Below are 23,824 nucleotides of genomic sequence, written 5' to 3' on the forward strand. Positions count from 1 at the left end.
CGAGAAACTTTGGATATTCACGCCCACTCACTCCAGCACACTTTCACCACATGCCCCAAACCAAGTTATTTATTGGTGTATGGTACCCAGAGTCTAGCGTATCGAGTATCTGCCTGATAATAAATAATAATAAAGGCAGTTGGAAGAAGCGCCCTCTTTCGACAAAATTAGAGCATCCTAAGTGTTACATTTGGGCATCAGTACATGTAGAAACAAGGAAATCACGACTTTCAGAAAAGGACAAAATTATTCGCTTTTCATTTAGAAAAATCTGTTTCCAAGCATTTCGTTTGGCTTTTTTTCATGCCATGCATTATCTAATCTCCCAAAGGAAAAATTCGAATTCATGTACAAGTATATCAAACTTTTCCAGAAGTTGAAGTTTACAACAGATACATGCACACATACCAAAATGAAGAAAAGTACAAAACGTTTTGATTGTTTCCTGTAGACTCATCAGGATTTCAAATAAATGTTGATATGGGTTGGCTTTAAATTTCCCTTAGTCAATCCAGTTTTAATGAAAAATAATAACCAGACAGAAAACACATTAGGATGCCTGGTCACTTTTTGCCAGGATACTACGGAACACAGTTTTGCAGAAAATCTTAACCTGAAATTTCCTGCTCTTGAAGTGACCTTCTCTCTGGTAGTCTCCTCAGTCCCAAGGTTAAACCGTTGATTCAAAAGACTTCAAAAAGGCTGAGTTGGCTTCTCAATTTCTACACTTTATTTGAAACTTCCTTGTTCGCCACCCGATATTTCAGGATTAATTAGCAATTCCCAACACACAGTAAAGAAAGCTGTAGATTATCTTTCAAAAAGTCAAATAATATAGACAAAAATAAGAAACTGTAATCAAGGCTATGTTTAGTGGTGGGTCACATACAAATGTCCAAGACAGGCCAGACATTAACAGTGCAAAGGATTCAATTCTACAGAATTCCCCAACAGTTACCAGATGCCCCGTCCTAAGCATAGCAGAGAAATTGCGGTGTGATCTTTGAGCAAGTCAACACTTCTTGGGAAAGCAACATCTTGACAAAGTCTGCACTGCCTTTTGGTTGTGACATTCACTTTTGCCAAAAGTGATTCCCTTATGCTTTCACTTTCACCTTAAGGACAATAAACCCTTTAGAGCATTTTACAGAAGAGATGTGCTTATAAAAATATTTACAGAAATTCTGCCTTTGATCGGTGCTCCTTGTTGCACTTACTGCTTGAGTCTATGAGGGCTTTCCAAATCTCAGCTCGGCTTTTATTCCAGACTTCAAGTTTAGTTTCTTGACCTGACACCCTCCGACCTCAATGCAACTGAAAGTTCTACCACAGATGTATTCCATTGCACTTTATACAAAGATATGTTTTGCAAATTTTCAATTGGTTTCAATGGTAAACTAGGGACCTAACAAATCAGTGACTTGAAAAAAGACCAATGTGAAACGTGCACAGATGCAGTAAGCCAAAAAATGTGTCCGAGCAGCACTTTGGAATTTGGCCCTATATATTCACCATCAATGACCAGTCAGGTTATTTCATCAAGGGATGAAGAACACTAGACAACAAAATCATGAGAACTGAGAAGTGTTTAGTAGGTCTCAAGTTTAAACGAAATCTGGGCCATTGGAGCGATTGGCAAAGAATTCATTTAGGCACAAAACACGGTAAAAAGGAGGCTGTTTAAGTAATTGTCACATCAGAAGAATTGAAGGTTTTACATTTTCCCATGTATTATGCACTCCATGACCTATTCTTCAGTAAGAAACTGGATTGAGACCAAAGAATGATTTCTGTTTTGAAATGAAGAGCAATGTTCATTTTCAAGTCAAAACTGACAGGTAAAGGGTTGATCTGTCCATTTTTCAACATTATAAAGGAAATACAACTTTGTAAAGAACATAAAGTACTCTATTAGTCCATTCAAACTAATGCCTGTATACATAGTCAAAACTGTAACATGTTTTGGGGAGGTGAAACACTGAAGAACTTTACGGCCATTAAAGAAACCTTGCTAATTTGACTGGCCCCTTAAAACACAAACACAAATTCGACTTTCATCTTTAAGCCCCTTTGGAAAGCAATAACGACTGGACCTTATTCACGGGGAAACCATTTTCAATTGTGTTCCCTGAATCTATCATATTCAATGTAATTTTGTTCTGTTATTGTTACTTTATCACAAATTATAATCATTCTGAGTGTAAAGTGGCGATAATTTATAATAAACGTTTAGTCTGTTCCGGCTATTTTTAATCACAGGTTTTGAAAAAGTTAACGTTGCCTCACTTTTAATTCAAGATGGCGGACACAAGAACATGGGCGGAGACCCTGAAGGGAGATGAGGGTGACCTGGGGGGAATTACGAATATAATCCCCCCCCCCGACTTTTCAAGTCACTGACTAAGCCCACCCACTTAGCCTGCACCTCCAGACTTGGCACTTACCAGCATCATGATCTCACCTGGGATGGAGGCCGTGCTGAGCTTCCAGAAATCCTCCCCCCTCCCACTTGTGACAAGAAATCTCTGCCCATGCACAAGAATGCAGTCCATTGTCTTTAAACCATCAAAATCTCGTAAGATTCATTGATGGGTTTGAAAGACTTCGGATAGTTTAAGGTTGAAGGCAAATGATGAATGAAGAGAATGACTTTTCAGTCACAAGCCCAAAGCTTGGCAAAGGTATCCTCTTTGTCCCCGAATAGTCCCTTAGGAGGTTCAAACTCAACAGGAGCTGCCTTCATCTTCTTATTCGTCACTGAGCCAATCATCTATATAGAAAAGAAGGATGAATATTCATGAGAAAATCAATCATGGGCAGCAATTTCATGGGTAATGCTTGTGATAATTATAATAGAGTTAATCACAGCAATCTCAGCCAGACAAACATTTGTACCACAGAGGTCCACTCTCTTCAAGGAATTTGTTTTCTCCTGATCTCTGTGCCCATAATCAACCCTCAAACAGAATGGTCTAGCCCACCTCTGCAGTAGACAACTCCAGGTGTTCTGAGATGTCCCACTCTTCCTTAGGGAGGGGCCTGTCGATCCATGCAGCTGCTGTGGCCACCCCTGGGTGGTAGTGGGATTTGAGAGTTTGTATCTCCCATAGTGAACTTTCCATGGCACGGCATTTGGCAGGGTCTGTCTCATCCATTATATAAGGGTCATCTGCCAGTTCTGTAGAAAATACGGAAACGTGCTCACGTAGTCATTCCACAAAGCAAACTTTCAAAGACTACAGATTTGAAGAAAAAGCCATAATTGCACATTCAGATTGACTACATTATTTTGAAAGTCAGAAACTTACATTAGGCTAATTCTTGCAATGTTTTTTAAAAACAAATACTCTATTTAAATATTTCAACAGTGCTGCCCATTATGTTGTAGTGAGTAATCACAAAAAATGTGGTTTTGGGCTACATTGCGATAGTTCAGGTATAATGCATCACTTAAGCGAAGCTACAAATCATTAGCAAAGTGTCACACTATTGTGGAAAGATCATAAGATTGACAAGAAAGTTCTATCATAAAATAGAGATTAAGTGTGTCAACTGGTCTTGATAGAGTGAGTATGCAGTATGTCTACCTTACCCACAAGTCATGGATCACACAATTTCAATGTCATGATTTCCAACCACATGCTTGTTCTCCCATTTCCCCAGTTGCATCATTTTGTGTGGAAATTTCTGCTCATTCTGGGCTATGTGAGTTTGTTTCTGCATGCAATTGGGGACCCTGAGCAATAGAGGATAATAAGGTCCCCGACTGACAGAGGGTCCCCGATTGACGACTGTGTACAAAACATATGGGCGGTCTTCTAATAAAGTTAGAGTACAAACAAAAGAGGAACAATAGGGGTCCCCAGTTGCAGGCAAATACACACTAGTGTGTGTGAGTTTGTTTCTGCATTGGGGACCCTGAACAAGTAACCAAGACATAACAAGTACCGAGAGGCACTCACCGGATGGACCGTCGGGTCGGTGCACCATCACCTGACAGCTGGGGTGCCGATGCAGCAGGTTGCCGACGAACGGGATGACCAGCATCAGGGCTGGAGGGGGTGCTGTCAGAGCTAGACGGGAGAGTCGCTTGGCAAAGGCAGCCACTAGATAAGCTGGCAAGTACCTGATGTCAAACAGATGAGTTTGTTTAAAAAAAAAGGCATGTTTCTTCTGTCAGAGCTGGAAGAGAGAGTGGCTTGGCAAAGTTTGACCAAGTTTGTAAAAAAAAAATACACAAAAAGCATGTAAATAAACATGACTGTGAAATTAAAATGGAAACAGCTAAAATGTTATACTGAATTAGTTCTTTAATTTTATGAAATTCTAGTTAGAAGTTTGTTTATTTTTCAAAATGTCAAGATTGATCTGCTTTAAGTTTTAATTCAACCATGAAACTTCTGAGGAATTCTCACATCTAACTAAAAAGATAGAAAGGACCCATATTTCAATCCTCATAAATCAGGATAAAAAAGAAGTATTCTTCTCAAAAAAGAGATAATGTTCGGATCAAAGCAACAGTCTGAGGCCTCAAACATTTCCCATTTTAGGTTTACTCCAATCGGTAAGAAGTCTGTAGCAGGTTTTTGTTTTCTTGTTTGTTTTAAATAGTTTTTCATTTTACCTATTCACAAAAAAGGAGGATTTTGATGAAAAACAGAATGATAAATGATCCTTTTGCCAACTCATACAGAAAACAGAGCAAGACAATTTTTTTTTCAAGTGAAGTTAACTAAAACTGTCTTACGTTGAGCTGAGGAAGAGATCCGCCAAGTGGAAGAAGCGTGCTCTGTACTTGACGTGAAAGATACCTGGCTCAAACAATGCATACAGCTTCTTGTAAAACTCTGGATACTCTCTGGTCAAATTCAGAAATTTGAAAATACCACTCGTTCAGCATAAGAAAATCAAAAGTACAAATTCTTTTGGATGAAACAAACTTACAAGTACTTTGTTCTTAAAACTTTAAAAAATGGGAATTTCTCTCAAATGTCAAACATGAGCATTGCGATCTTACAAAACCAAATGTTTCAACAAGTATTTTGCTTTTAACTGAAAATGATATGGTGATCATGTGGGTGTAGGAGCAAGTTATAAACCTATGTGATGAAGAGTTCCAATTTGATACACACAAATAATGTTTCCAGTTTTCTTGATCTCTAGCATGCCTCTGTGAAGTCATAAATAGCCCACTCAGTATGGTTTTACAGACATTTCCATGACACCCACGAAATCCATTCCTCTGACGGAAGTAAAAGTCCAGGCAACATTACATGCATTCCTCCAAAGTCAACGGTGTACATTCACATAGCATACAGTCATTTGCAAAAGTTCAAGACCACCTGGAATTTTGTTAGTATTTCTGTCACTGGGCCTTCATTTTATTGTCTCACTGAATGATCACATAAAATGTTTTTACAGTGGTCTATAACATCAGAGTTGTGATACCAGCCCATTCGAATGAAATATTTTGCAAAGGCGGGTTTTGTATGACATTTTAACTGCAATGCAGTATGGGTAAAAAGAAGCCACTTTAAGTCATCAGAAATGGAGGAGGGCATATTAGACTGTTAACATTTTAAATCATAGAAGAAATGTAGTCAAATACTCATCAACCGAGAGACTAAGGTTACACGTTGACAATAAACATAAGTTGCTATGATAAATTTGCAGAATTTGTTTTTTTTCTGCGGGTTCATGCAGTTTTGTGCGAGTGGTCCTAAACTTTTGCAAATGACTGTATTTTCCAATGTGACTGAGACTCACAAGTTGTGTTTGGTGATGAGAATAAACAAGCCATTGAGAGCTAGTAGGCTAATGGCACCTCCTGGAAACACATATAAGAAACAATGACACACATTATAATCAGTGTGAATAAAACAAAGTCATTGCCAATGCACACATAAAGCACCATCAATCTTTGAGCCTAAAATTATTAACAAACCAGCGGGAAACAAAAAAAGTAACAGGGAAAAAGGAGAGGTGGCGGCCTTAAGAAAGAAACGGAAAGAAGTTGATACTGGTCCCCTGGATTTATTTGAAAAGTTAGGTAACTGTAGAATGAAATTGAAGCTTTCTTACCGATGTTATAGGAAATGGTCAGAAAGTCGGTCAGCAAGAGTGGGTTTGACATGTGAGGCATGACCACCTCATGGAGAATGACCAGCGCCTTCTTGTAGATGGCTGGGGGTAAGGTAAGACTGAGGAAGACCAGCCAGGATTCACTGAAATGTCTCCGGTGGTTCTGGTCAAAAATACACCTTCAGTGTCAAACGATTTGTACATTTTTCACATGTCGGATGATTTCCAAGTACTACACTACTCAGGGGGAACGTGTGCGTCTATCTCTTGTGTTTTTTCAAAAGTCAAAAGTTCAAAGGAAACCGATTCAATTTAACAAGTTGCTGGACTAAATGCAGGGGAGCCAAAAATTCCTTTCTTGGTGAAGAGTTAGGTTGCCAAGTCGCCAGGAAAGCCTATTCAGTTAGTAAACAAAAGCTTCCGAAGTCTTTCAAGTCAAGTTTTGACCAATCTCAAATTACTTTTAAAAATTAATCATTTCCTAGCAAACTGTCACATATTCAATCCAATTTTAAACCAGTGTTTCATGGTTTTAAGCTCTTGTTTCACGTATCATCAAATTATTTCCAACCTGAGCTTTTCAGAATACATCAGTTACATCCAAACACCCAACTCCATCACATATCAATGTTCCCCCAAACTGGCCAAAATCCATCATCATCTTGGCATGATTACATCACATTCTAAACTGCAGATCTAAGCTGGTAATAAACTTTATTTGGCATCTTCGACTAATTCCGTTCAAGTATAGAGGTTACGCCATTGGTTGGAATTGGATAGATATGGGAGAGCATCTCACAAGGAAGTCAGGGTGAAGGTACCTTAAGAGACGTCACTTTGACTTCCTCATCTTCCCCTGGAGCTCTGCACATGAAATTGCCAATGTCCTCCCCCGCTGTCGGCATGGTAACATGCTCTAGCAGGGCAAATGTGTTGTTGCAGAGTACAGTCAGGTCCTGAGCATAAACCGGAAATGTACAAAATGAAGTCAGCTGTCTGGAAGCTGGCATTTATAGAATTATAGCAGAAATATGACAATTTACATCAGCCAAAAAAGCTGATGGGCTTGGTCAGTCAATCTGCACAATCGCTTAATCTTTGCCCTATCAGTCAATGTTGTTCCACGATTTGCCAATAATTCTGCCATCGGCTGATAACTTTTTCTTTCCAATTTGTACTCGTGGAAGATTGTTTCAAAAAGGGGAAGTGAAGTCAGAGATTTCATACTTGGTCAACTGGCCGCCAATGCAACGTGATCGCGCACTCACACTGATAGAACAATGGGGCCCTACATATAAATACACACTGCAAACTTTTAATTTGGTTCAGAGGTCTCCTTCCACACTCTTCCACACTGAAAGCACTAGATGTCCACCCTCTGATGTCGAGGGCCCAATTTAACGGCACTGCTAAGCACACAACTTTACAGCAACAGAGGCTCTGCAAATTTCATGGAGACTGTCAGCAGTATTAAAGTATAGCACAGGACACACTGACCTCGGAGGTATAGTTTGCTTACTTAGTGACGTAAGAATGGGAATCTCTATGCACACTCATGTAATTCATGTGCCAAGCACAGCAATGGTGACATGTTCGCCGTGAAATACGCTTCCCAAAAAGGAAATTTTGGGGCTATGGTTAGCAAAAAACTCTGCTTTACAGTATAAAGCAGCACCGTGAAATTGGGCCTGGGACCTCACCTGTTTGTCGTCTTTCTTGACAATTTGGCCCAGGTATTGTCTGACCTGGCTCAGGGCGTAGAACCTGATGTCATCATACTCCAGATATTCCTGGAACCGGCCAATCAAGTCCTTCATGTCTGTGTCCTTAGAGAGAAGCTTGGGAACAACATGCTTGGGAGGAAAGGACAAAAAAATTTTACATGAAATGATAACAAAATTCAGAAGCAGAATGTCAATTAAAACAAATTACATACATCTTCCTTTGGGCAGAAAACAGAGCCACTTGTGGAAAAGTCACCAAATTATAAAGTAAGTTTGAATAACCAGTTTAACTAAGGAGAAGTTGCAGTGGTTGAGTGTTATTTCCTAATTCTGAGAACAGAGAAGTGATGCCATAGGACATCATATTTATATCAAGTGGCTCACTTTCAAGTGCTAACAAGGAAGGCAGTGATTAAAGGATTCTGGGGACTGCTTTGGCATCAAGGAGTCAGGTGGGCATTTCCACCTCTATGGCCTGGGTTTGATTCCCGGCTCAGCCCACAATTGAAATCACCCATCATCAAAACTACGGGTACTGACTAAGAAACCATTATTACAGTTGCTGGTTCAAACTTACCGCCAACACACTGATGGGGAATGTGTATCCATCCAAGTCCTTTTTCCTTAGAGGGTGGTTGGACTCAGTTTGGAGAAGCTTCATGAGGCTGCACAGGGTTATTTCCTGCCAAATAAAAGCAGAGGAAAGGAAACTAAACAGTGCTGAATGCTTACAAGCTTTTGGACACAACCTTTAGAGGAGCATTTTGCAGTGCCGACTGCTGCATCTGACTCAAACTGGCCAGCAAACCCCATTAAGCTCGGTGGTTGCCATCCGCACTAGTGAGCAGCAAAGATTCGAGTCCTACTCGAGTCAGCTTGTGAAATTTTTGGCAAGGTTTTTGACAACACAGTGTTATGATTATAGGTCAGGCTAAGGGTAAAAACCTATTATAAAAATGCTAAAATTTCCTCGATTCAAAGTAAATCTTTGAAAAGAGTACTCTAGTTGAACTAAAGACTGTAGACATGGGCTCATTTTGCCTTGCAGCCTTCTGTGCAGAATCCAACAATAGCTTATTATGGGCAATCTCTCTTCTAATTTATGAAATGGTCAGTGGAGAGAAGATCAGCGATCCTGACAATGTATGGACTGTGGACCAAAGAATGAAAATCTAACAGTCTGGGGAAAAAAATAGCAAATTCTGTTTTCACTCGCTGTTGTTGAACTTGCGACTGTAAAAGAAAATATTCCTGTGGCCTTATGCAGAGGGTGACGTCATTTTGGCGACTGTGGGTCGATTTATTTATGCCTGTTCTCGTATCAGAGTGTGAAGCCTGCCTGAAATATGAAAACCTTGATCAAACAACTCAGCCCTGCCCCAAAGTACAGGGGTGGATGAACGAGTTGTGTAACAAACATACAGAAGATGCCTTAGGAACCCCACTGAGGAGGCTAACTTTGGGGTTTTTTAACACGCTTTTGAATGGAGGGGGAACAAAACACCCCCCCCCTCGTGCTTTTCCCTCACTGCTTAAAAACTTGGCTGCACTGTTGGGGGGCATGGCCTCCTTTGCCCCTCCCACCCCCGTTTGCCTTTGCAACTAGATGACAGTACAGACTGGACTGTTACCTGCTTCAGAGACAAATGAGCCTACCTGAAGTGCAGGCGCATCTGTGAAGGTGTCAATCACCCGCGCCAAGCACCTGAGACAGTCATGGTACCTGGCCTGCAGCCAGGCCTTGTACTGCTCCTCCGGGTTCACAGTAGCCTCTCTCGTCTCCCTGTTTCCCTTCATGGACTTCGTCCTCGGCGTGTCAGAGGTCAGCGCATCTTTACTAAGCAACCGGGAGAATATCTTGTGGAGACTTTTGACTGCTGCAGTTGCAACTGTCTTGTCATCGGACTGTTGTTGAAAACCAAAGTGGAAAGTTTCATTTGTTTTATGATTTTGGATTTCCGTTTTCATACTCTACCACAAAGGAAACTCTGCATGTGCATGGAGGTATAACGAGAGCTTTTTTTAACTGAGATGCGAGATCTGTAAGACTGTAGTCCAAGTTTGCTGTACAGGTGATTTTTCCATGTTCAAACTGACAAGAACTAGGGCTGATATTCACGTGTTCCTTTACTTAGTATCCTGTTCCTATAAGTATAACATGTACAATAAAAAGGAAAGAGATCCATATATGGACAACACTTGATGTCCCCGTATACAAACCTATGAGACTTGTCTCAAAAAACCCGGTGTTCATAACCTTTAGCACCCTGTTCCTATGTACAAATTCTACTTTTTCAAAAAACATATCTAAACAAGTTGTTGGTGATGTCCTTTTTCATATCAGAAAAAAAGAGAACAGGGCTTTTGGTTTTTTAGGGATATTATGGGGTAAAACGGCAGTGTAAATGATGTGACGAAGAGCTGTGAACAAAGACGAATCAGCGCTTGTAGTCTGGTTCCTTGACCTGGAACCATAAATGTTTCTTTTATGAAATTTAGTATATCCACAATGGCTGAGTCGGGTAACAAGACGTGAAACAAAATGGTGTGATGCGGTCATCTTTTGCCAAAGTTGGGTAAAAAATTCTGGTTTTCTTGCTTAAATATTGTCAAAATTTACCTAAACTAGAGCTACTAGGATTAAGGAATGGATCCTCAAGGTCTGAATGTCGGTTAGCTTGAAAATGTGGACTTCGTTTCCTTATAGGAACAGGGTGCTAATGGTAATGAACTCCGTCAAAATTTACCTAAACTGGGCCTATCAGGATTTAGTAATGGTTCCTTAATAAGGGTCAAAATGTTAGTTAGTTTGAGAAAGTAGACTTTGTTTCCTTATTGAAGGAACAGGGTGCTGAAGGTTATCTGGTAATGAACACCAAAAACCTATGTGTTTTCTAAGTCTGTAACAAAATATGCTTCAGAATGTTCTCAGCTAAATTTCACTTTTTGGAACATGTTAGGGCTATTACTTTCTGATGGCTGTTAAAATATTTTAAGGGAAAATTAGTACTGTGCGTGTATGGAACTCTTTCCCATATGAATGTTTTCAAATGCAAATGTTGGTAAGAATTTCCCAAAGTAGCAATGGTTTGGAACGCATGTATGTTTACACCGCCGCCTATGTCGGAAATAGAGGGATATACGTTTAATTCAATGATGGATGGCGTGATCGAACACACACACTCCCGTAGGATTAAATTTCAGCCTATATATCTCACCTGAACAATTTCCAATAATTCCACCAAGGAGTTAGAATGCTCCCTGCTTTCGAGAAAGAGTTTTTCGTGTTCTTTGATGTTAAAAATCACTGCTTTTCTTTGGGTTTGGGTCATTTTCTGTGATCCCACGTGCTCCATCGGTCCATTGGTGGGCGCAGCCATCTTGAATTTTGGTCTACTCCATTTTTTTCAATAGGGCTGGCGGTCCTGAGAAGGTTGAATAGCTATTCACTCTTACAAGAGGTAGAAGAGCTTAAATGTTTTGTCTCTGGAGGAGAACTTCGAAATACTTCGCAGTAGTAAGTGTGGTTTTTAATTCAAAGCAAAATACATCTTCAAAATTAAAAATACGACCCACCTTGCTACACAACCCGCACAGTAAATGTACCACGCTTAGGACTTTGCGCCAATCCTACGATTTTGTTTTAGAAAATGTAACTTTGTTTGACTGTAAGCGTGACTTCATTTCGAGAGACCCTAACTCATTTTTTTCGGCCGTTGGAATCATCAAGTCGTGACAGTGTGAGGTAAAAAGAACAAGAAAATAATTTAAACAAAGTGATAATATGTTTCGTCTGGGTTTCTTAGCTGGCAGTCATAAACAGGTTGCCTAACTTTTCACTAACAATTACTAAGAAGTTTTAATGCCACTTTTCCACTGATCCATCAATACTCAGAATACATGTAATCAGCAACTTTTAGCCTAACTTGACAATGAGCCACCTCATAGTCACAAAACAATTTGTCTAATATTTTCCACTGTGGAACAAACGGTTCTGAAACAATTTGCCTTACCGAACCAGTACATTAACGGTCCTGAAACATTTACCCAATGTTTTTCATGGAGGACATAAAGGGTCGGTGTGAAATGGCCTGCCCGTCAAGCCAGTTCAACAATCTTGAAAAAGTTCACTGTATGAGCAGCCATACTATGAGCCAGCTCGACGTTGTGAAAAGAGTTGACAAAATTGACATGGACCTAACTAGCCAACAAGACTCCAAAGAGGGAGGTTTAGAACATGTTTAAAAAAGTGATCCTTTTTTCACCCCAATTTCTTGCTACAGTGCTGTTTTGGGTAAATTTGTAAAATAACAACGGTAAGCTGCTCTTGACTGCAAGTGCAATTACATATCAAAATGTAACTGGCAAATCACATATATCTCTTTACGGTGTAGCTGGGTCAGTGGAAGATTTGGCAATTTCTTATAACCTCTGCAGCTGGGTCAGTGGAGTTAGGCAAATGATTCTCGACCATGGCTGCTTAGAGAAACGAGTAAGTTTACTGTTAGATGTCTAGGAAGATAGATGGTTAGGCAAATAGTGTCCAATCGTTAGCTTGGTACAAAGTTAGGCAAATATTTTGATGACCATCCACTGGCTTAAAAGACAGTTAGGCAAAATATTTCCTGACCGTTCAGCTGGCTTGATGGGAAATTAGGCAAATTTGAGGGTTGTTACTCATCCCAGTGCAAAATATCAGGCAAGTGTATCAATACTGTTTGAAATGCTTAGCTGGCCGAGTGGGAAGTTCTTCCCCAGTGAATGGATGTTCTCCAAGATTAATCTACAGGCATGTCTGTCCCAGTCAGAGGTGGCAGCAAGTCATTTTTTGCAAGTCCAAGTCACAAGTCATTAGGTCCAGTCACAAGTCATTTGGTCACAGGGCAAGTCAAGTCATTTGGTCTAACCACAAGTCACTTAATCCAAGCTGCACATCATTTTGTCCAGCTGTAATAAGCAAAAGGAACCAGGCGTCAACTTGCGAAGTTACGAGATGAGTTTTGGACAGCTGAAAACCTTTTTTCCAATTATTTTGACAATGCCTAGGTAACTCCCCCTTTTCACTTGTGTTGTAATTACCATTCTTGCAGTTTATCACATACTTTGTCCTATATTGGAACTCTTTTTAATTTAACAAATGTACTTTGCAGGGTGGAAGTGTTGAGATGAAACGATATTGAGGGCGCTGTTTATCCTGGTCATGCATCAACGCAACGTAGCAGCATGATATGCATGCTGCCCTGATCTACAGCTGCAGCTGGGCTAAGTAGAAGCCGGTGCCCAAGCCGAAGTCCATTTTTTATGCACGTAAGACGTTAACTGAATAGCTTAATTAAAAATATATGGGGATGGTCAAGTAACGTCTGACTTGGGTTGGTAACAAGTCATTTTTTGCAAGTCCAAGTCAAGTCACAAGTCATTTTTTGTAAGTCCAAGTCAAGTCACAAGTCAAAGCTGGTATTTACAAGTCACGTCACAAAAATAACGACTCGTGTCAGCAACTCTGGTTACAAGGCTATCAACTTTAAAACAATGCAAATAGTTGGGCCAAGATTGATCAGAAGCACACCTTCAAAATTGATCAATTTTTTAAACTATTGCTTTGAAATCCTTAATTCTGAGCAGAGGATATATGACTGTGAACAAGTACTGATTTGCTTCTTTTTGTTTTTGCTATCATGGAAACTTAACGTGTTCGGTGTTTCCGTCTCATTTCATGCTAACATTGTAACCATGAATTCATATCGCAAGACAGAAATCAGACTTAGTCCCACATCCTGCAGTTGAACTTTGAATTTGATTTAAAATGTTATGACATTAGGACTTTGGAGTAAAAATAAAATTACAAATCGCCAGCATGACTCCCCCAGCTGGGATTTGAACCTGCGATTGTATAGGTCTACTCATTTTTTAGATTAACCTGACAACCACTAGGCGGCCATACATTCACATACTTCAAGAAGGGAAATTAGCAATAGCTTATGTGAGTGTAATTTTGAACAGTTTTTATTACTAAATGGAGGTCTTTGAAGCAATGAGCAAATCTCTTGAGTATGTCAAAAGTATGACGCCAAATCAGGGACTATATCAAACAAGAATGTAGTCTTTGTAAACTTTTATTTTATTTGACTGGTGCACTGCAAGTACTCTGTATGGATGTCAAAGAACGCTAACCTACCAAAGGAAACCAACAAAAGAAATGTCAAAATAATAATATGGCAGAAATATCTTTTTGAAACAAGAAAGCTAACAACCCACAAGCCCGTGGATTTTCTTTGTTGATTTGAAGAGCAAGGAATTATTCCCAAAAATTCTTGGCTTTACTTTGCTCTTGATGTGGAGACAACTGCATACTTCTGTGGTCTCATCAAAGCATCATTCTTAAAATCTGTAATAAACAAATCAGAAGTTGATATATTTCGAAAATTAACAACATGTCCATGTACGTACAGTACACAGTTTGATTATTGACTACAGTTAATATAAACCGAAAGTGCACTATATTAGTTAATGTGAATTATACAAAGACAATTCTAGAAAACATGTACAGGCCTGAAGTTATCTACCTCCTAACTTGACAGAGAAACTGAAAACTTTCAACCGAGTCAATATGAAAACGCAAAGTGATTTCAGCCATGTCATGCTGAGGAGCAAAACCGAACTTTTTTGCTATAATCAGATGACAATAACCATATCTCATACATATTTATGATCCACAAGGGGTCAAATACACACAAACATAGTAGACTGCTGAGTAACTAACCTGGGGCAAGTGCGCTTCGTGAAGCATTATTGGGACTGTCCCTCTGGGAAGTGCCAAAACATGAATATAGACCCTAGCTAGCTACACGTGAAAGGATTGTGGCTCAAGTAAGTGTCAAACAATTTCAAATGCTCAGTGATGCCACATGTATGAGGTATAGTACAACAAATATCATTGTTTAAATTCGGCTAGATGCTCGATATTACCTAAGGTATTAGGTGTTAAACTAGGTTTGGCTTCAAAGTAGTTTGACAACTTCCAATACCTGACAAGCTAATATCAGCTAGCCACCCTCAAACCATGTTGTGCTTGTATACTGGAGGTTTCCACCAGGCTGGTGAAAATGCTCATATCAAGTGAACTCTCATCCTCGCCGAGTAAATGACGTTCAAGCCTGTAGAAATCTGCACGCAAGTGCCAAGATTTTACACTATACATTATCATATCCAGAATCTTGTTATTACTGATCTTGTAATGGTTGGAAGCGGTTGTGTGTCACTGACTTTCTATGACGCAAACAATTCTTGTAGCATAACTCACAACTAATACTTCCAATACTTTAGAAAACTATAAGAACCCAGAGATTGGTGCTAATATGACCCTCAAGCATTCACACTTAATCACATACTGGGTCACTTGGAGTGCTGCACACTGTGTCCAGGGAAAGTCTTGAGGTTGTACACATTATAGGTAAATTAAGAAATCATTAATAATGACTTGTCTTTTTACAGTCTGCAATTTCTATTGGAATTAGCTAATTTTGAGTGTAAAACTTTAGAAAAAAAAAGGTGCACTCGCTTCATTGCAACCGAAGACGAGTTGTTACGATGCTCCTACCACATCGAATATTTGACCAACGGAGGTGTCTGTGTGGGGGATGGGCTTTGTCATTTTTGGGGGTGGGGTGGGGAGGGGGGATTTTTGCTTTCTGAGGAATTTCTCCCCCCCCCCAATATTTTGTGGCCCCCAAGACTTTTGGCAAAAGTATTTCTGACTGTGCAATTCCTCAACCTCACTCTCGACCAAATGACCAAAATTGTTGTTGAGGAGTGTCTGGAAGAGACCGAGAAAAAAAAGGTCCAAGATGGTAGCTGCCAATTGAGTGGCTACTGACAGCTCCAGTGTTGTATTCCAGTCCATCACAAGTCCTTTCACAAGTCCCTTCATAAGGCCAGTCACAAGTCCCTCCACAAGGCCAGTCATAAGTAACAGGGTGCAAAATGACAAAAGAATGCTTTTGTCACAGCTCATTTCAATAGCTTGTCAATTGGCTTAAGCCTCGATGACCTGTGATGACTTGTGATGGACTTACAGGAACTTATGATAGCCTCGAATACAACACTGGACAGCACACTTCCGATGGCAAATAATTAAGATGTTTCACTTCTGTTTTATGCAGTGCAAAAAAGTAACCATGGCTTCATGGGAAAATGTTCCTATATCGAAGCAGCTGCAAATAGGGAATTGTGAATGGTACTACACATGGATGGCGTGTGGCTGAGTACACACTGCCAATTTCCTCAGTTCATCGTTTCCATGGGCAAACTGGCACTGGCTGGCCAAGCGAGGGCAGCCATCGGGGTGGCAGGTGTGAAACCAGCACAGTCTTGTCTTGAAAGCGTCCTCCTTCCGAGAGTTCTTCCCTTTTTGCTTCTTGGAATGGGTCTGCTGTGCTGGGGCACTTGCCGACCAGTCTCTAATCTCAACACTGGTGTTGGACACTGCATCGTTCAAACAGTAACAATTAAAACAATTGCTTCACGGTAAATAATTTAGACATAATGTACTTGTATGTGAAGTGTAAACAGAAACCAATTCTTTGAACCCCTTTGCGTCCGGAACCATTGACAGCTGCGGCTTTGTGTGAGGATTAGTGCATACCACACATACAGTCTATTCACCAGGCAGCTGCCGGATCATTGTGGCCTGCTGCTGGACAGGGCTTTGCATACTGGGCATACCACAGCCGAGCAGTCACGGTCAAAAGAATCCCAGCGTGAAGGGGTTAACCCCTTGACGACGGGAACTTTTTTCCGAAAGCCGACTCCGAGAATTCCAGCCTCGCTTGGCCATGAAGGCCACCTACCAAACCGTAAATTCTCGGTTTGTGGCCCTGCGTGCTCTGCACGCTTTGAATTACACAGTGAAAAGGCTCATTGTTCGGTAGCATGCGGCTCTATTCACGCTTCCACATTCCCGTTGCCTCTTTTCAAAGTGGGACTATTGTGAAGCTGGTGATTATGATGCAAATTCGGCCTTTTCATTTCTTGGCAACACACAAAGGCCAATCACCATACATACAAGAGCCAGGGTATGCCTTCTTTCACTGTGTTCGCTCGAGCGTGGGCCGAGAATAATAGCTGAAAAGTGGGCTGAGGATCTCAATTTTTACGGCGGCTCTTACCGTCATCGGGCACGAAGGGGTTAATTCAGGCACTGAGGTTAGTGATTTGTAAGCAACTGATAGTCTTTTAGAGGGTGAAGCTCAAGAGTTAAAACGCACTTCCCATCCTTACAAACACTAAGGCATCACAGTGGCGCATTTCTTTTACCTTGGAAAACTTGGTGGGAGTTTTTGAGGAGAGTCTTCAAGCCTCCGCATTCACTCTTCAGGTTTTTCAGGGTGTCACTGTCAAAGAGTTTCGCAATCTCAGCAAACGTCAAGGAGCCTGACAGAAAGACAAGCAGTTGTCACAGAAAAGTAGTTTTCAAAATAATTGAAGAACTTCATTTAAGACGGTTTTTCCGCGTGACTTCATTTTTTCCACATGTTGGTTTTTAAAGGCAAAGATAACTCATCAGAAGAAATACAAATGAGATAGGAATAAGATGAAATGGATGAAAAATCAGGCAGCCCGAACCCTTAGAGTCTAGTGTAACACAGTTAAGTCAAGTACCTCCTTTCCTCCATAATTTCCTCTCTTTCCTGTCTCTCGCACTGTCAGAAACGTCCGAGCCTGCCTCTGTCAGTATGGCACGTGCCACCTCATTGACGATCCTTTGCCTCAAGTTATAGTCCACTTTGGCACAGTTCCGGACCGGCTCAGTTCTCTTGCGGGGCTGAAAACGAGGGGCCCACTGAACCAACGAGGCCTCGCTGCTTCTGCTGTCAGACTCTGGACAGTGAGTCTGGTTACCGCACCTTAAGCCGGCACTTTGTCCTTGAGAAGGTGAGGCACTGGTGCCACTGACGTTTCTTTCAGATGTTAATGAGGTGCCCTCCTGAGCCAGCTCCACTTCTTTATCATGGACGGTTGCAGTTCTGTGTGCGCGTCGGCTTGTAATGTATTTTGTGATCAGCTGACGAATGTCTTCTGACTGCTCCCGTGGATAGGTTCTGTGACTTCCAATTTGGCATATCTAAACAAGTGATAAAACTGGCATTTAAAATACCATTCAATAATCTACTTTAAAGTGCATAATGGTGATCTCTCTGTCCAAGGTTGACGTATTGATATTTGTACATTTACTTTATTTTTCAGGAATCAAAATTTACAGATTAAATTAAACACACACACAATAAATACAGTTAAAAAATAAAAAGCCCAAAGGAAACAAAGTTTCTATCAGGTTCTCCTAAATGAAAGTGATGCAATACAGTCCAACACCTTTATAACAAGGTCTTTGGGACTGTAAAAATTTTCTTGTTGTTACAGAGACCTTGTATTATTTGTAATAGAAAGAAAATAACACTTTGGACCTAACATTTATCTTGCTATAAGACGGATATTGTTTCAACGGTCCCCTTATTATTGGGGTTCAACTGTACAGGGTTGTATGGGTGGTGTACATTTAATTTCCATAAAGTCATATTGATGTGATGCTGCAGCACCTGAGATGTATTTGATGTACACACAAACGTGTGCGTAAGGCCTTCTTAAAGTTGATTTCATGGAAATAGGCTTTTGTAGCACAGAAAACAAATGACACAGGGCTCAGAATGATGAAGTCCAACATACCAACTTACTGAAGAAACAGATGTCACATCACATAATTGTGCCCGCTTCGAAAACATTGAAGAGTTTGTTTTTTTACTATGTGTATATGTTTCATTTTATTGGCCATTGCCGTAAGTACATTTATTTTTTTAAACATATTAACTTACTGGATAACATCTGCCTGCTAGATATGATAGTATCAAGAGATAGTCTCACTGATGGCCAAAAAAACTACAGCAAAATGGCAGAAATCAGTCTCACCCTTTTGGTGGATGGGATTCTCATTGTGTCCTCTTGCACTTGGAAGCCACACACCTGCCCAACTTCCTCAACAAAGTCCAGGTAGGCACGGTACTGGGTCTTGGTCTGGTCGGTCCTCATGTACTTCATGTCAAAGTCGTGGAAGCAGCAGGGAAGGACAAAGTATCTGGTTGAGTAGGACGACCTGTGAATATGGAGTTGGTCACTTGCATATAAGCTCAGAATACACTGCTACAGGGGTGGCTGCAAGAATGATAGCTATCCGGTGAAACCGGGTTGCTATGGGATGTTCCGGGTTGTTCCCGGGTTGTTCCTTCTTTTCACACTCAAGCCAGCCTGGCATACAAGAACTCAATCTGAACCTGACCAAGCCTTCTCCATTCAATGCCCGCTTTAACCCATCCAAACCCAGTGTGAACACAAGTAATCCAATTTACTGCATGTCAACCTGATTCAGTGCAAATCAATGTAATCCAATTGAAGCCAAGCTAGAATTTTGATCAGTAAGTCAATCTAAACCCAATACATCCTGCGCAAAACCCAAAATCAGTCAATCAACCCCTGTGCAACCTAACAAACCCAAAGTAAATCAACCTAGCCAAATGCAACAAAATAAAACACAATTCAATTAACCTAATTCCAACCTAACCTAACCCAATACAACCCAACACAACCCAATACAACCCAATCAAACCAAACCAAACCAAATCCAACCAAGTCAAACCCAATCCAGACTAACCTAGCCCAATCTAACCCAACCAAATCAATCCTACGTACCGAATCAAACCCAATCCAACCCATCCCGAAAAAATCCAATCGAATCTTATATACTCTAACCCAATCCAATCAAATCCAACCTGATCCAACTCAGCCCAACCCAATCCCAAACAAGCATCCCAACCACATTCAGCCTCACCAGACCCAAATAATCCAACCCAAGAGAAAACACTCCAAGTAACACCTTGCTGCCATAACCGGTATCCATGGTGTCAGCTCATCTGAATGGTTGCCAATCAGCCAATCACAATCCGGGAAAAGGAAAGTATCAGATGGAGTTATAGAACACTCTTCCAGATGGGTCTCTGGTCCATATAGGTCCCAAATCTTCCTTCTTCTCAAATCGATGCCCTTTCCAGGATACTAAAAAAATAGTCGTGAAATAAAACGTAACTTTATCATATATAACCGGGTTCCACACAAAATGAAATCTTCAGACCATTTTGAAATTGTTATTTTAGTTTAAGCAATCACAGCTTTTTCATTTTGATATTATGTGGTGAAAAATGTTGGAGAATCCTGGGGATTTTCCATTGTGTCAGATTCTTTTCAAAGGCCTTCAAATCAAATGTTGCCCTGGTGACTTGCAACTCATTGTGATAATTTGAGTCGGACATTAAAACTGTTCGCATATTAGTCTATACCTGCATGTATGTGCAAGGATTAGTACCCAGCAGAATTAAGTCAAATAGCTTGAAATATGGTTTTTGGAGAAACAGACGTCAGTTTTAACAAATCAAATGGGTTTTTAAATCTAATGTTAACAAAGAAAGAGCGCTTTTCAAATTTGGAATTCATTTCCACAAATGAAATACTATGTATGGACTGAAATCTTTTTCAGCACAAATGAATTTCACACAAATTCGGAAATTTCAAAAAACACTGCATTTTCAATAACAGTAGATTAAAAAAGGTTAAATTAAAAAAAAAAGTACATTCTGATTCTCCAAAAACATGTTCCAATCTTTTTTACTCTAATTCTGCTTCGTAGAGTCGTCCTTCAACATACCACAACTTACCCCTTCACCATTGAGTATGTGCACCAGCAGTCCGTTGCCACAGCCCAAGTCAACAAAGGACTGGGGACTCTTCAACCCCTTCTCGACCCGCTCTTGCTCCCACAGAACAATCAGGTAGGTTGCTATGGCAACATCCTCATACACAAACTTCAGGGGATCGGTGTTCTCTGGCCAAATCTGATTTAAAATAATAATCATCATAATACTACGACCAATTTTTCATCAAATCCTTGTATACGACATTATGGAAGCATTTCTGAGTAGAATTTGTTGCAAGTTCAAAGCTATATTGCATGTTATTACCTTATAGAAATGCATTGGTGTCTTGACATCAAGGACTTGGAATTCTTTTTTTTTCAAATACTTCTGCAGTTATTTTATACAGTTTTCACAAAAAGATTGTGCAACCTCTGCTAGATTTGAATCTGTGATTCAGAGTGCTAAACTCAATTTTGCACCACTGATTTCTATTTAATGAACACTGTTGAGAATTATCTTAATACACAGATATACCCATTTTTACAACGATTCTACGAGGTTCTGTGTAACCCAGAGTAGAGATATACAAGTTACAATCACATATCACAAAATTGCAATTACTTTTCACTACATTTCATCCACACTTTTCTTGATTTTAGTTTTTATTGCCATCAGTTCAATTTCTTTTATTCAGAGAGATTTGGTTATTTCCCTATATTCTGTATATCCTGTCTGATTTTGAAGGGGCTGTAGAGACAAAAATCTTTTTCCACACCTTGACAAATTTTGCTCCGTATTTTTTCTTCAGTTTCCCGTACAGAGCGCTGTATTTCTCCATGGATACGAGGACCTGGGAACTCTTCACTGGGGCATCGGCACTGACTTTGGATGCCCACTTGGCTATCTTGGGCAGTAAGCAGTCTTGCAGCCAGGCTACCGTTGGACATGTGACAGCTAGGGATGGGGACTGCGGCTCTTTGTAGTTCTCTGAAATATGGAGACTGATCCTGAGGAGAGGATGGATATGTCAAAAGGAGTTTCACAGTTGTGCAGATGTTCATGCCATTTGGAAAGATTTTTTTTCCAATTGCTGCACTTTGTTAGCAGTTCTTTGCCTTTACCAGTGTTTACGTCTCTTGTGTTAATTGTCCTGTCCTTTCTTACTTACAAATTCATAACTCATACGAAATGTCTGCACACTTATAAATTTCACTTGCTCTTGAAGCAAAAAGTAACAACTATTCAATATTGGAATGTGCAGCAAATGACTTTTTAAACTGAAGAACCTTTCCTGTTGAATAAGTTACATTACCTTGATGCTTTTGAAGAGAAGCTCAGTCTGTAAACCGTTTGAAGTGCATTCCAGTTGTCAATTTCTCTTTGTAGAAGAATGAATGTGGCTTCACACTCAACATGATCTGGAAGAATATGAAACATTTAATAGAAATCATCACCTCCACGACAGTACTCACCACCACTGTTGGCAAACTCCATCCTATTCAGCTTGGGTAAAACTGAAGCCGAGGAAAAGTCGTTTCAGGTATGTTTTTCAAAACATGTTGATGTTCACAAAATTCCAAGAATGGGCTGAATACTGAACTCTTTCTCCATTTTTCTAACCTATCCACTGTTGACAATAAAGGCGCATCGGAGACAGTTCTTGTTTTTCGAAGTCCCTTTATGGACAAAACCAGTCCCTAGAAAGAGACAATGGGGACAATTTTTTTCCAAGTGGGCATGGAGATCCCACCATTACAAGCAGGAGTCTGCAATGGCACATAAAGGGTGGAGAAAAGACTTCATTCAAACAATTTTTTTGAAAATCAATTCTTTATGATAAAGTTAATCAAGTCACATGGCACAAAGTTCAGAAAAACAACGTAACTAAATTATATGAATGGAAAATATGGGAGAAAAATTGACAGTAGCATGTGGATATTTTTTTACCTAAGCCCACTTGGGAAAACTTGTCGCCTTGGAGACAGTTTCTCTTTCAGGAGACTGCTTTTGTCTCCAAATTAAGGGTCTCCAAATACAGGGACTCGAGTTGTGATGTGCGCCTCCACTGTTTGAATACATGTACACACGACACACTATATTTTCATCATCTCCACTCAAAAAACTCAAGAATAACAAAATTTATGACATGTTCAGACTGAACACATAACCAACTGAATGAAATTTCATACAACTAAATTGGTGAAAAATTGATCTGCCTACGGGGCAGCACGGACATCCGGTATTCTCACAAAATGACAGGTAGGCCTACTACGCCGGTGCAAACAGGGACCTTGGCAATGTACGCACGCACCAGCTAGTCCGAGGATCCAGTTATGCAATCTTTTCTTTGATCTGCGCATGCTCATTGCAGTTGTTTTCACCGGCCGCGGTGTGGTTGCTACCCGTATTTTTGTTTAACCCCGGATGTCTGCGCTGCCCCATATGGCTAGTACTGGCTCAATACTGTGATAAGTAGGGCCGACAGCCTATCTACATGTAGTCCAACATGTCCAAGTTACAGTAACTTAGACTCTACAAATTGCCTTTTTAAACATTCAGATATTGTCGGTCAATAGTCCGACCCTGTCCAAATGTTTAAAAAGGCGGTCAGGCTATTAATTACCGATCATTATTATTTCATTCAAGGATTCTTCAGTATTTCCATGTCTGGTATGTCCGGTGATTCGCGGTATAAGCTTCCTCACATACAGCTCAACTGCTGAACTGTATGTTTCATCTGACAGCTGTGGACTAGTAGTTGCAACATCGTGACTCTGCTCGTCCAGTTCAAATACTCTGTTGATGCGCTCATTTTCTGGAAGGTTTCCATTTTTAGGCCTACCCCCAATTTTACCATGTGACAAATCAAGGTCATGCAAGTGGTCTTCCGTAAATGTTGCAATACTCTCAGTAAGGAAACTGTCTCTCAATTCGCAGCTTGTGGTTGAAAACTGTTTGATAAGCTGCCGTAACGTCGTCGCTGCACTGTTCTTACACGTCGTGTGCGTTCTGCACATAACGACTGCTCCTGAAAGTCTACGGTTAACGACGTGCGGTTTCAACAGCCAAATTTCCACTGCTTTCATAAACGTTTCCACCCCACAAGAGGTTACGATCCCTCTAATATTTCGCCAGTTAATGCCTTCCATGCTTGTTACCGCTTGTAAAAGTGAGCCACAGTATGAAAATACACAAAATTCAAGAAATTAAACAATTTATGAGCGCTAACGCTGCATCGTACGTAACATCACCGGAAGCGCTGCCATTTTCCGACTGTAATGC

The 23,824-nt window shown here is 40.4% G+C and overlaps 2 protein-coding genes and 1 long non-coding RNA gene across 6 annotated transcripts; 1 reads left to right on the forward strand and 2 right to left on the reverse strand.

The window, feature by feature from the left end:
• Nucleotides 1–707: 707 nt before the first annotated feature.
• On the reverse strand, nt 708–11,203 carry LOC147798026 (nucleolar complex protein 4 homolog). Its single transcript, XM_087141673.1, has 11 exons — nt 11,024–11,203; nt 9,462–9,710; nt 8,383–8,487; nt 7,782–7,934; nt 6,903–7,037; nt 6,082–6,244; nt 5,767–5,827; nt 4,748–4,858; nt 3,963–4,126; nt 2,982–3,178; nt 708–2,770 (listed from the first exon to the last, which is right to left on the reverse strand). Exons 1-11 carry the CDS (start codon nt 11,183–11,185, stop codon nt 2,654–2,656), a joined length of 1,617 nt encoding a protein of 538 aa, XP_086997799.1. The 5' UTR covers nt 11,186–11,203; the 3' UTR covers nt 708–2,653.
• Nucleotides 11,175–20,666, forward strand: LOC147798027 (uncharacterized). Of its 4 annotated transcripts, none has more exons than XR_015426548.1 (4): nt 11,194–11,322; nt 12,200–12,297; nt 12,956–13,112; nt 20,536–20,666. It is a non-coding gene; the product is annotated as an uncharacterized LOC147798027 (long non-coding RNA). The 4 variants fall into 4 exon arrangements; XR_015426549.1 differs by lacking the exon at nt 11,194–11,322 and adding an exon at nt 11,407–11,550; XR_015426550.1 differs by lacking the exon at nt 20,536–20,666 and having other exon boundaries at nt 11,175–11,322; nt 12,956–13,687.
• Nucleotides 13,906–23,820, reverse strand: trmt44 (tRNA methyltransferase 44 homolog). Its single transcript, XM_022248901.2, has 9 exons — nt 23,166–23,820; nt 21,855–21,960; nt 21,318–21,549; nt 20,564–20,740; nt 19,729–19,907; nt 18,768–18,951; nt 17,466–17,928; nt 17,121–17,237; nt 13,906–16,289 (listed from the first exon to the last, which is right to left on the reverse strand). The coding sequence occupies exons 1-9, from the start codon at nt 23,689–23,691 to the stop codon at nt 16,045–16,047; spliced, it is 2,229 nt and encodes a 742-aa protein (XP_022104593.2). The 5' UTR covers nt 23,692–23,820; the 3' UTR covers nt 13,906–16,044.
• Nucleotides 23,821–23,824: the final 4 nt, after the last annotated feature.

This window comes from Acanthaster planci, linkage group LG09 (assembly GCF_054643075.1).
Source record: "Acanthaster planci isolate LZ-2023a linkage group LG09, COTS_SCS, whole genome shotgun sequence".
Classification (NCBI taxonomy): domain Eukaryota; kingdom Metazoa; phylum Echinodermata; class Asteroidea; order Valvatida; family Acanthasteridae; genus Acanthaster; species Acanthaster planci.